The sequence below is a fragment of the Equus caballus genome, chromosome 10 (assembly GCF_041296265.1).
Source record: "Equus caballus isolate H_3958 breed thoroughbred chromosome 10, TB-T2T, whole genome shotgun sequence".
Lineage (NCBI taxonomy): Eukaryota > Metazoa > Chordata > Mammalia > Perissodactyla > Equidae > Equus > Equus caballus.
The window spans coordinates 23,394,968-23,406,579 of record NC_091693.1 but is presented as its reverse complement, the minus strand read 5'-3'; the positions used below and the strand labels follow the sequence as shown (position 1 = coordinate 23,406,579).

The window sequence follows — 11,612 nt, the reverse complement described above, 5'->3', positions numbered from 1 at the left end:
GGTAGTTTCAGATGGCGCTAACTATTGTGAGGAAAATAAACCAGGGTAATGTAATAGACAATGACTTGGACGGGGGTGGGCAACATGAAAGGGGATAGTCAAGGAAAGAAGCTCTGAGGAAGTGATATTTTGGGGTTTTTTGAGAAAGATTAGCCCTGATCTAACTGCTGCCAATCCTCCTCTTTTTGCTGAGGAAGACTGGCCCTGAGCTAACATCCATGCCCATCTTCCTCTACTTTATATGTGGGACACCTACCACAGCATGTCATGTCAAGCGGTGCCATGTCCACACCGGGGGTCTGAACCAGTGAACCCTGGGTGGCCGAGAAGTGGAACATTTGCACTTAACTGCTGCGCCACCGGGCTGGCCCTGGAAGTGATTTTTTAAAAGACTCTTTTGGCTAAAACTGTGCGAGGTTTGAGTTCCCCAAAAAGTAATCTTAGAAACAAGGATTTCAATGTTAGTAGGGTAGTAGAGGAAAAACATTCTTTTTCCTTCTAACCTCTTAGGTTCCTAACTGGAGGCCTGTAAATTAGACTGACAAAAAACAGATCAGTGAGAGAAAAACCAGCAGAAGTTTATTAGCACGTTCATCTGCGCTTACATGCAGGAGTACCCAGAGACGTGTAGCTCAGAGGGATGGTTAGAACTTGGGGTTCTATAGTATCTTAACAAAAGAACAATACATTTTTAGACAAGTGACAAGAACAAAGGAAAAGAACTTTGAGGTTCTGGGGTGGCAAATTGTGGGGTGGAAAATATATGCAGAAAACTCATGGAGTAAGGTTTGTTTGTGTAGGTCCATCATGGAACTGTAGGGGGAGAAAAATTCTCCTCTTCTCTCTTTGGGTCTCTGGCCGGACCTAAGAATTAAACTGACATAAGATAGATTAAAAGGAGAAAAGCATACAGATTTTTTTGAATTTTTACACGTACACGGGAGCCTTCACAAGAGAATGAAGAGTCAAGGAAGCGCACAGAGCACAAAGCCTTTATACCTTTTAGACAAAGAAACGGTAAATCTGTGAAGAATTGACGAGACAGAGGGATTTGCGCTTGGGGTCGTAAGTGGTGAGGAAGTAACGAGGTTTGTTTGACACCCTCCTTGGCTCTAAGCCCCCTGTTTCTGGCAATACGGCTGTCTCCCTTCCTTGTTATACAGGAGGGCACCTTCCGCAGGAGAGGTTGATCTCCTGCTTTTAGGCAAGAAGTTGGGGGCGAGGGTCAGAGTGACGCTTCTCCCTCCTTCTTTCTCAAACCCCTTCAGCTCAAGACGTTCAGTATGCTGAGGTCCCACATCTTGGGGTCGTGTGTCCTGAACCCCTTTGGTACCAACATTCCATCTTCTTTTTCTTTTTTGATTGGCACCTGAGCTAACAACTGTTGCCAATCTTCTTTTTTTTTTCTTCTCCCCAAAGCCCCCCAGTACATAGTCGTAGGTTCTAGTTGTGAGCGCCTCTGGTTGTGCTATTTGGGACGCCGTCTTATGTCCACGCCTGGGATCGAACCAGTGAAACCCTGGGCCACCACAGTGAACTTAACCACTTGGCCACGGGGCCGGCCCCTCCATCTTCTTTGTGGCCATAAAACTTCCCCAGGAGACGGAGATTTATGGAAGTCCTCAGTTTTCAGAAATTTCTTCTCTTGGTCGGATAAGGGCAGCTCTGGACCTTCTTTCTGCATCTCATTTGCCTTCAACTCAAAATAACCGTTACGCCAAAGTAGGGTGTTCTGGTTCCCTATGGTAGTTTCTTTGGGAGATCGTCCCAGAAAGCGGAGAAGACAAGGGAAGACAGCCAACAAAGGGAACATGGTCAAGCCAGTCCCTCAGGGGCAACTAGAGGCCAATGCTACTTTCCACTTCTCAGAAGTGTCCCCACCCATACTCAGGGGCAGGGGGCTGGGGTCCTGATGCGCTAGTTCCGTGGGAATCGTTGAATACGTCCTGCTGAGGGTGGGCTCCAGATCCTCCGCGCCTCCCCATCAGCTCAGATAACGACTGCTGCTGGCCTCAGTGATGAGATGGAGCAGCGACGTGAAAATTTAGGAAGGAGGGGTGTTCTGGGAAGAGGGAAAAGTCAGTCCAAGGACCCTGGGGATGCAGTTAAGAGGGACTGATGTGTCAACATCCGCTCCGATTGGGGCTTGTTTCCAGTTATCAGACTCTGCCTGGCTCCTCATGACTCTTCATCTCGCTGGAGTTATAATTCTGGCAACCAGGCTCCTCATTGATCTAAATGCTGTAAAGGTGTACTACGTGTGTTTATGGAGGGTGCGTGCTCAGGACTTTAAATTACTGTACTAGAGGATACAAGAAGGGGTGCTGGTGAATAGAGAGCCCGGAATTTGGAATCTAACAAACATGGATTAGAATCCCAACTTTGCCACCCGCTAGCTGTGGGACCTTTCTTCTCATTGAGTCTCAGTTTTTCTGCGTGGAAAATGGGATTTTTTTTTTTCAAGGAAGATTAGCTCTGAGCTAACATCTGCCACCAATCCTCTTTTTGCTGAGGAAGCCTGGCCCTGAGCTGACATCCGTGCCCATCTTCCTCTACTTTATATGTGGGACACCTGCTATAGCATGGTGTGCCAAGCGGTGTCATGTCTGCACCTGGGATCCGAACCAGCAAACCCTGGGCCGCAGAAGCGGAGCATGTGCACTTAACCACTGTGCCACCGGGCCAGCCCCGAAAATGGGAATTTTAATTCCTACCTCTTAAGGCTGGTTGTAAAGGCTTCACACTGGGTTGCGTACAAGGTCAGAACTCAATAAAATTTAGACATCACTCTTTTCACCATCACCACCGTAGGTGACAGTGTAGACACTCTGAGTAGATGATTTGATTAAATCTACCAGAACACATTGCCATATTGTAGTTAAGGCCTCTAGGGTATGGCGGGTCACATAAACTAGACTTTATGTGTATTATTATATGCATAATTATATATAATTAAAATATGTAAGTAATGTGTGTCGTTATACCTTATACCATAAGTCATAAGACAGACCATATCACGAGAAGTAAATTAGGAGATTTTATTGGCTGCCTATTGTACCCTGTGCTATGTGACTCAGGCCAGTTCTTGACCCCAGCCTGATTCAGAGAAAGGTCATCAAGATTTTAGAAGGTCCAAAATTACAGCATCTTCTGAAAGTCTCCTTGCACCCAATCCACACCCCTTTCCGCAGCCAGGCAGGAAATGTCCTACTCTTTGCCCTCTGACCTGTGAGATCATATCTTGTCTTACTCACATCCCTGTAGGTCTGGACCAAGTGTGTTGGCGCTCCATGCCAAACCTCAAAAGATGGAACGTCAGATTGTTTATCCAGACAGAGAGATGAGGCATCCTTCACCTCCATCACTGCCTTGTTTACGGGGGGGGGGGGGGTGACTGGCTCTGAAGTCTGGAGGGGCAACTAGGAAAACTCACTTCTCCTCTTTTGTCCTCTTTCCTGTCACACCACTACCACACTCACGACGCTTCTGACACCAGATGTGGGGAGCTTTCTCCACACCAAGCAATTCTCTGTGACACCAACTGGGTGTCCCACGTAATTATCTCAATTCTGACAGTATCTACCTGGAGATAATGTCAGATCCCTCAGGCTAAGGGCTCAGTCCCACAAGACTGCTCTCACCCCACGTCAGATACCAATCACGAGTAGTAGGTCCCCGGGTTACCCATAACGGCTGTCTAGGTTGGCTACACATCAGAGGTTCCCATGGCCTCCTTCCCCTTGGATTCTGTTATTTGCTGAAACTGCTGAGAATGCAGGAAAACAGTTTACTTACTGTCTACCAGCTTATTACAAAGGATATGATAAAAGATACAGATGAACATCCAGATGCTGGAGATGCACAGGGCAAGGCATGGGGAAGGGGCTCAGAGCACCATGTTCTCTGTGGACACGGCACGCTCCCAGCACCTCCACGTGTTCAGAAGCCCAGAAGCTCTCTGAATCCCGTACTTTTGGGATCTTTATGGAGGCCTCATCACGGAGGCGTGATTGATCATTAACTCTGTTCCCGGCCCCTCTCTCCTCCCTGGAGGATGAAGACTGGGGCTGAAAATTCCAAGCTTCTGATCGTGGCTTGGTCTTTCTGTTGAGCGGTCCCCATCCAGGAGCCCACCCAGAGTCACCTCATTAGAACAAAGGACACTCCTATCATCCAGGAAATCACAAGAGTTTCAGGAGCCCTGTGCCAGGTGACCAATATATATATTTTCTCTTATCTCACAAGTAAGAATTATAAATTCAAATGCTCACCAAGGCCAGTGTATTGGGCACAATAATGGCTCCCCCACAAAGATGCCCAGGTCCTAATGCTGGAATCTGTGAATATGTGAACTTATACGGCAAGAGAGACTTTGCAGATGTGATTTAGGTAAGGATCTTGAGATGGAGAGATGATTCTAGGCTGTGGAGCCCAAAGGAATCATAAGGGATGGAGGGAGACAGGCGAAGGAGACGCGATATGTGGTGTGTTCAGAGGGATGATTCGTGAAAGGGGGCCACAAGCCAAGGGATGCAGGTGGCCTCTGGAAACTGGAAAAGGCGCAGGAGTGGATCCTTCTCTGGGGGCTCCAGAGGGAACACAATCCGGGTGACATCTTGATTTTAACCCAGCAAGACTCCTTTCAGATCTCTGAGCTCCAAAACTGTAAGATGACCAACGTGGGTTGTTTTAAGCTGCTGTGTTTGCGGTCATTGTTACAGCAGCCAGAGGAAACGATACAGCCAGACTGGTTGTGTAAATGGGGGATGCAGGCCAGAGGGGCTGGTGACCAGGAGTGTCCAGGTCCCACTGACAAGAGTAGTCACATACCTGGTTATGGGGGCCAACTGTTGCCTTGTGCTCATCAGGTCCTTGTGTAGCCAGAATTGCTACAGAATCTGTATTTTCATGTGAAATCTCCTGATTTGTGAATTATTTGGACACTCATTGATGGAACTCAGCTCCCAGGCCACAAATTTGTAATTTCTGGCTCTGGTTCTTCAGCAGAGATATTTTACTTTCATCAGCTGTGAAGAAAGGGAGTGAGGAAACCATTGGGTGCATCCGTGGTTCTGAAGTGTGAGCAGAATCACCTGGAAGGCTGTTTAAAACACAGATTTCTGATCAAGCAGGGCTGTGTTGGAGGCTGAGGACTTTTATTTCTAGCAAGTTCTCAGGTGATGCTGATGCTGCTGAACTGAGGACCACACTTTGAAGACCATGGGTGTAGATGAAAGGCCACCTGTCAATGTTCTGGCTTCCAAGGGCTTCTTCCAGTCTCTCAGAGTGCACCTGTGAGATGAAAGCCATTTTTCCACCCCTAGTCCAAGGGTTTACGTCTGGTTTCTACTATCTAGTAGCTGTGTGACCTTGGGCAAGTAATGCAGGGTCGTTCAGAAGATAAATTAAAATAAAGATGACAAAATGCTTCATAAATGATGAAGTGACGGGCCAGCTCGGTGGCATAGTGGTTAAGTTTGCGCACTCCACTTCAGCAACCTGGGCTTCATGGCTTTGGATTCCAGGCACGGACCTACACACTGCTCATCAAGCCATGCTGTGGTGGCATCCCACATACAAAACAGAGGAAGACTGGCATAGATGTTAGCTTAGGGCCAATCTTCCTCAGCAAAAAAAAAAAAAAAAAAAGATGAAGTGACATACAATTGTACTTAATCATTCTAAAGTGACCAGTAGAACTAGACTGTGGCCTGTCTTTCCTTCATGCAGACCTGAGAGGAACATCCTGCCAGATGCCTACAGCGAACAGCTTGCTTCTGCTCTAAGCACCAATCCAAACCTGATAGAGCTGGTGTTGTACCGCAACGCCCTGGGAAGTCGTGGGGTGAAGCTGCTGTGTCAAGGACTCAGACACCCCAACTGCAAACTTCAGAACCTGAGGTGAGTCAAGGTGGGTCTGTGCGCTTCTCAGGGTCCTACCGCTGCCTCTCATGGGGCTCAGTGAGAAAGGACATTAGGGGGGCTGGCCCGGTGGCATGGTGGTTAAGTAGCCCAGGGTTCATGGGTTCAGATCCTGGGTACAGACCTACACATTGCTTGTCAAGCCATGCTCTGGTGGCATCCCACATACAAAATAGAGGAAGATGGGCATAGATGTTAGCTCGGGGTGAATCTTCCTCAAGCAAAAGAAAGGAAGATTGGCAATGGATGTTAGCTCAGGGCCAATCTTCCTGACCAAAAAAAAAAAAGGAAGGAAGGAAGGAAGAAAAGACATTAGGGTAGTGGATGATGTGTTTGTCTGCTAAGGGCCGCCATGACAAAATACGATGGAATGGGTGACTTAATCAACAGACATTTATTTTCCTTCAGTTCTGGAGGCTGCAAGTCTGAGATCAAGGAATCAGCCGGGTTGGTTTCTTCTGAGTCTTGTAGACGACCATCTTCTCCCTGTGTCCTCACATGGCCGTTCCTCTGCATGTCGTTGTCCTAATCTCCTCTCGTAAGGACACCAGTCATATTAGACTAGGGCCCACTCTAATGACCTCATTTTAACCTAGTCACCTCTTTAAAAACCTTATCTCCAAATGCAGCCACACCCTGAGGGACGGGGGGGTTAGGACTTCAGTGTGTGAATTTTGTGGGGGACACGACTCAGCCCACAACAGATGGGGATCAGTAGAAGTTCAGGCGTCATCATCTCTCACTTTTCTTATTTTTATCTCCTCCTTTTCAGGCTTCCTAACTCCAGTCACACTTCCTGATTTGAAACTATATTACAAAGCTACAATAATTAAAATAGTATGGTGGGCTGGCCCGGTGGTGCAGTGGTTAAGTGCGCACGTTCCGCTTCTCAGCGGCCCAGGGTTCTCTGGTTCGGATCCTGGGTGCGGACATGACACTGCTTGGCAAAAAGCCATGCTGTGGTAGGCGTCCCACATATAAAGTAGAGGAATATGGGCATGGATGTTAGCTCAGGGCCAGTCTTCCTCAGCAAAAAGAGGAGGATTGGCAGTAGTTAGCTCAGGGCTAATCTTCCTCAAAAAAAAAGATAAAAAACAATACAAATTAAGTCTATGTATCATCTATCTATCTATCATCATCATCATCTTCTATCTATCAAGAGTGCATGTTATTATCGATCATGGTGATATCAAGGCATAGCTTAGAGGAACTGGAATGACACTTGACTAAGAGAACCAAGCATATCTGAATCCTGACCCACACTGTGCCTCTGCTCCCTTGAAGTGTCATAAAAGAAAGATACTCACAGGGATCGAGGCATGGGAAAGCCAAGTACCATTTTGTGAGCAGGACATGGGCCAAGTCCCAAGGAGAGCATAATAATAACAATAATACCATAATTTGTTGAGCATTTGCTATGTGCAAGGAACCATGCTAAGTACTGATGTTGAGTAAGTCACCAAATTCTTTCACCCACTCACTAAGGTCCATACCATCAGCCCCATCTCCACGCAGATTAGAGAGAGGTGAAGTGACTGGAACGAGGCTCTGTATCTGCTACTCCGTGGCATAGTTGGTTTTCAATTCCCAATTTCTCTGAGTCTGAAGGCCATGTGTGCCTCATTTTCCGGTGGAAATGACACCACCATAAGATACGTTAGTGAGGTAGGTCAGAGCAACGGGCCAAGACTAGAGACCCATGGGCCTCCTCTCCTCAGCAATCCCCAATTCCCACATTCTGTCCCATCCAACTGGTTGGAAGGAAGTCGCAGAGAGGAAAAGAAAAGTCACTCGCCCCCCAGATGCCTGGAGGGAAGAAGAAGAATAAAGATACTTCCACCATTGGCGGTGAGCTTTTAAACCATGGTGGCCTCGCCAACCAGCAGCTGTGGCCCCGCGAGCACCATGATGCCGACTCAGGATGTGGTACCTTCTTCTTCTCCTAGTGATGGAGAAAAGAAGATGTGGAGAAGAGTGAACATGACGGGTCCTGAATTCCTCTCTTAACGGCAACCTCTGTGGAGGCGTTTCCAAGACTGCAAAGCACCAAAACATTTTATATTATTTTTGTTCCTTTTATTATTTTTCTTATTGAGATATAATTCACATACTGGAAAACTCAGTGTTCTTTTTTTTTTAGTATGTTCACGAGATGGGGCAAACATCACCAGTGTCTAATTCCAGAGTATTTTCATGACACCAGAAAGGAGCACATACCCATTAGCAGTCACTCTCATCCTCCATCCCTTGGCTCCCGGCAACCACTAATCCCCTTTCTTTTATTTTAGAAAAAGAGAAAAATGGGTATAGACAAAAAGAAGGAGGGCGAGAAAGGATAAGGGGGAAAATCCAGAAAGCGACCACAAAGGAAATGACCTGGCTCTTTCTCCTTCATTCCATCACAGGCTGAAGAGGTGCCAACTTTCTGGCCCTGCCTGCTGGGACCTCGCCGCAGCGCTGATAGCCAATAAGAATTTAATAAGGATGGACCTGAGCGGCAATGGCCTGGGGCTGCCGGGCATCAGACTGCTTTGTGAGGGGCTCCGACACCCCCGATGCAGGCTGCAGATGATTCAGTGAGTTGCTGTCCCCCAGAACAAGTTCTTAATCTGCGTGATCTCCCCAGGGCAAGCTTGTTGTCTCCAAGGGCTTGAAATAGTGAGGGCCGCCCTTAGACCCATGACCTCAGGCACCTGCCCTGGACTCTTTGCACTTTAGAGAGCCTCTTGGTGGCCTCCTCTGACCCCACCCACTTCTACGTGGTGAGGGGTCCCTGGAGCCACCTGCCCACCCAGAATCCACACCCCACTTATTGACCACATCTTGGGAAGTCAGAACCCCAGAGCGCCCCTGTGCAAAGGTCCTTCAGCTGTGCAGTGCCCTTTTCCTGCAATGCCACTGTTTTCAAGAAAACCACCCAGTTTCCCACCTGTGTGACTAGTTGACTACTCACGCAGAGCACTACACTTCTGACACTTTTGGTCACCAAACGTGTGGGCCAGTGCCCCACACCAAGCAAGTCTCTGACACCAGCTGGGTGTCCTACAATTTATCTCAATTCTAACATTATCTACCTGGAGGTAGTGTCAAATGCCACAGGTTAATGGCTCAGACCCAGGAGACTGCTCTCTGCCCACTTCAGACGCTTGTCACAAGTCCAGGTTGTCACCTGTGCTTCTGACCGGCTGGCTATAAATCAGAGGTTCCAACGACCCCTGCTTTGGGTTCAATGAATTTGCTAGATCAGCTCCCAGAACTCAGAGAAACACTGACTTATGTTTACCAGTTTATTAAAGGATATGGTAAAGGATACAGATGAACAGCCAGATGAAGAGACACACAGGGGGAGGTCTGGGAGGGTCCCGAGCCCAGGAGCTCCTGTCCGTGCAGAGTTGGGGTGCGTCACCCTTCCAGTGTGCATGTGTTCACCCTCCTGCAAGTTCTCTGAACCCGCTACTATCGGCATTTTATGGAGGCTTCCTCATGTAACCGTGATCAATTATCAACTCCATTTCCAGCCCTCTCCCCTCTCTAGAGAACGGGGGGTGAGGCTGAAAATTCCCAGCTCCTAATCATGGCTTAGTCTTTCTGTTGACCAGACCCCATGCAGGACCCCACCCGGAGTCGCCTCATTAAAAGAGAAGACGTTCCTAGTGCTCTTATCACTTAGGAAATAAGGGTTTTAGGAGCTCTGTGCCAGGAACCCGGGGCAGACACCCACCACATCTCATCCTCTTCCTCCGCGCAAACTTCTACTGAACCTTCGGGAACGAGCTCAAATTCTCCCCTAACTGTCCTCCACTTGCCGAAGCTGAGCTAGGTGGCCCGTCCACGATGATGGTTTTAATAATCACTAGCTCACTTGAGCACTCTCCGTGTGCCAGGCCTGGTTCCACCCCCTCAGCCTTTAGTAAATTAGTAATCCTCACAGCACCCCTGTGAGGTGGGCACTATTGTTCTCCTTAGGGTCGGTGAGCCTGAGATTCTGTGGCACGTGAAACCTACAACTGAGGCCTCATGGAAACTTGCTTGAGGTCACAGGGTTAGCGGGTGGTGGAGATGGATGCAAACAAAGGTTGTTGAGTTCTACAGACGCCACTCTCAAGTATCATGCCCTACTACCTCAAAGGTACCAACGCACATTGGATCGGAATTACTGACCCAATTGTCTTATTAGACAGGATGCTCCTTGCTGGAAATAGAGATCTTGTTTATCTCCGTAGCTTTCGTGACACGTGTAGGTTGGTGTTGGGTGATAAATAGGCCAGAGGATGAGCCATCAGGATCCAGAAAAGCAAGATGGCGCCCTCCTCAACGTCTCTTTCCTCCCGAGGTTGAGGAAGTGTCAGCTGGAGGCCGGGGCTTGCCGGGAGATCGCCTCCGTGCTCAGCACCAATCGACATCTGGTGGAGTTGGACCTGACGGGAAATGCGCTGGAGGATTTGGGTGCGAGGCTGCTGTGTGAAGGCTTGAGCAACCCGGTCTGTAGGCTGCAGATCTTGTGGTAAGTCCTACTTTACGTCTTTGTGAATCTGACTGCTGTACGTACCTCATTCACGTGGAGTCACAAAGTGGTTGTCTTTTTGAGACTGGCTTATTTCACCTAGTATCATGTTTTCAAGGTTCATCCATGACGTAGCATGTCTTAGAATTTCCTTCCTTCCTAAGACTGAATAACATCCAGTGAACATATACATTGCATTATGTTTATCCATTCATTCATCCATTCCTGGACACTTGGGTTGCTTCCACCTTTGGGCTATTTTGAATAATGCTATGAACATGAAAGTACAAATATTTCTTTGAGCCCCTACTCTCAATTCCTTTGGTTATACAACCAGAAGTGGAATGGATGGATCATATGGTCACTTTTAATTTTTGGCTGAACCGCCGTATTGTTTTCCACAGTGGCTGCACCATTTTACATTTCCACCAACAGTGCATAAAGTTTCCAATTTCTCTGCATCCTCACCCACACTTGTTATTTTCTGTTTTGTTTTGTTTTATAGTAGCCATCCTAATGTGTGTAAGGTGGTATCCCATCGTGGTTATGATTTTCATTTACCTAGTGACTAGTGAAGTTAAGCGTCTTTTCCTGTGATTTGTGGCCGTTGTATATCTTCTTTGGAGAAATGACTACTCAAGTCTTTGACCATTTTTTTAAATGAGCTGTTTGTTTGGAAATGCATTGCTTTTAAGATTGTGGGTAGGGAGGGTGAAATTAGCAACGTGTAGAAAACCCTCCATAATATGTGTTGAGTTGGATTTCCTGCAGGTTGAAGATTTGCCGTCTCACTGCTGCTGCCTGTGAAGACCTGGCCTCCACCCTCAGTGTGAACCAGAGCCTGGTGGAGCTGGACCTAAGTCTGAATGACCTGGGGGACGCCGGGGTGCTGCTGCTGTGTGAGGGCCTCAGACATCCCCAGTGCAAACTTCAGACCCTCCGGTGAGTAGCACATTGCTCACCATCCTAAGAGTCCAAACTCACAATCCTTGCCCTCCTGTCTGGGCTCCCTGGGGCCATGCTCCTTCCCCTCTTCTCTTAAACTCTAGCTGCATCAGCCTCCTTTCAAAGGTTTTTCTGCCCCAGGGCCTTTGCACAAGCAGCTCTTTCTTCCTGGAATGCTCTTCTGCTCTGCTGTCCCCTTTCTTACCCTGATAACATCTGTTTTATCTGTTAGAACTCAGAA

The 11,612-nt window shown here is 47.8% G+C and overlaps 1 protein-coding gene across 3 annotated transcripts in view; it reads left to right on the top strand.

Moving 5' to 3' along the window:
• Positions 1–11,612, top strand: part of NLRP12 (NLR family pyrin domain containing 12) — a 31,269-nt gene that overhangs the window by 11,015 nt on the left and 8,642 nt on the right. For all 3 annotated transcript variants that reach the window (XM_001494403.5, XM_070223243.1, XM_023650339.2), the window contains exons 4-7: positions 5,731–5,901; positions 8,328–8,498; positions 10,256–10,426; positions 11,198–11,368. In XM_001494403.5, the coding sequence (XP_001494453.4) occupies positions 5,731–5,901; positions 8,328–8,498; positions 10,256–10,426; positions 11,198–11,368 (684 nt within the window). The remainder of the gene's footprint in view (positions 1–5,730; positions 5,902–8,327; positions 8,499–10,255; positions 10,427–11,197; positions 11,369–11,612) is intronic.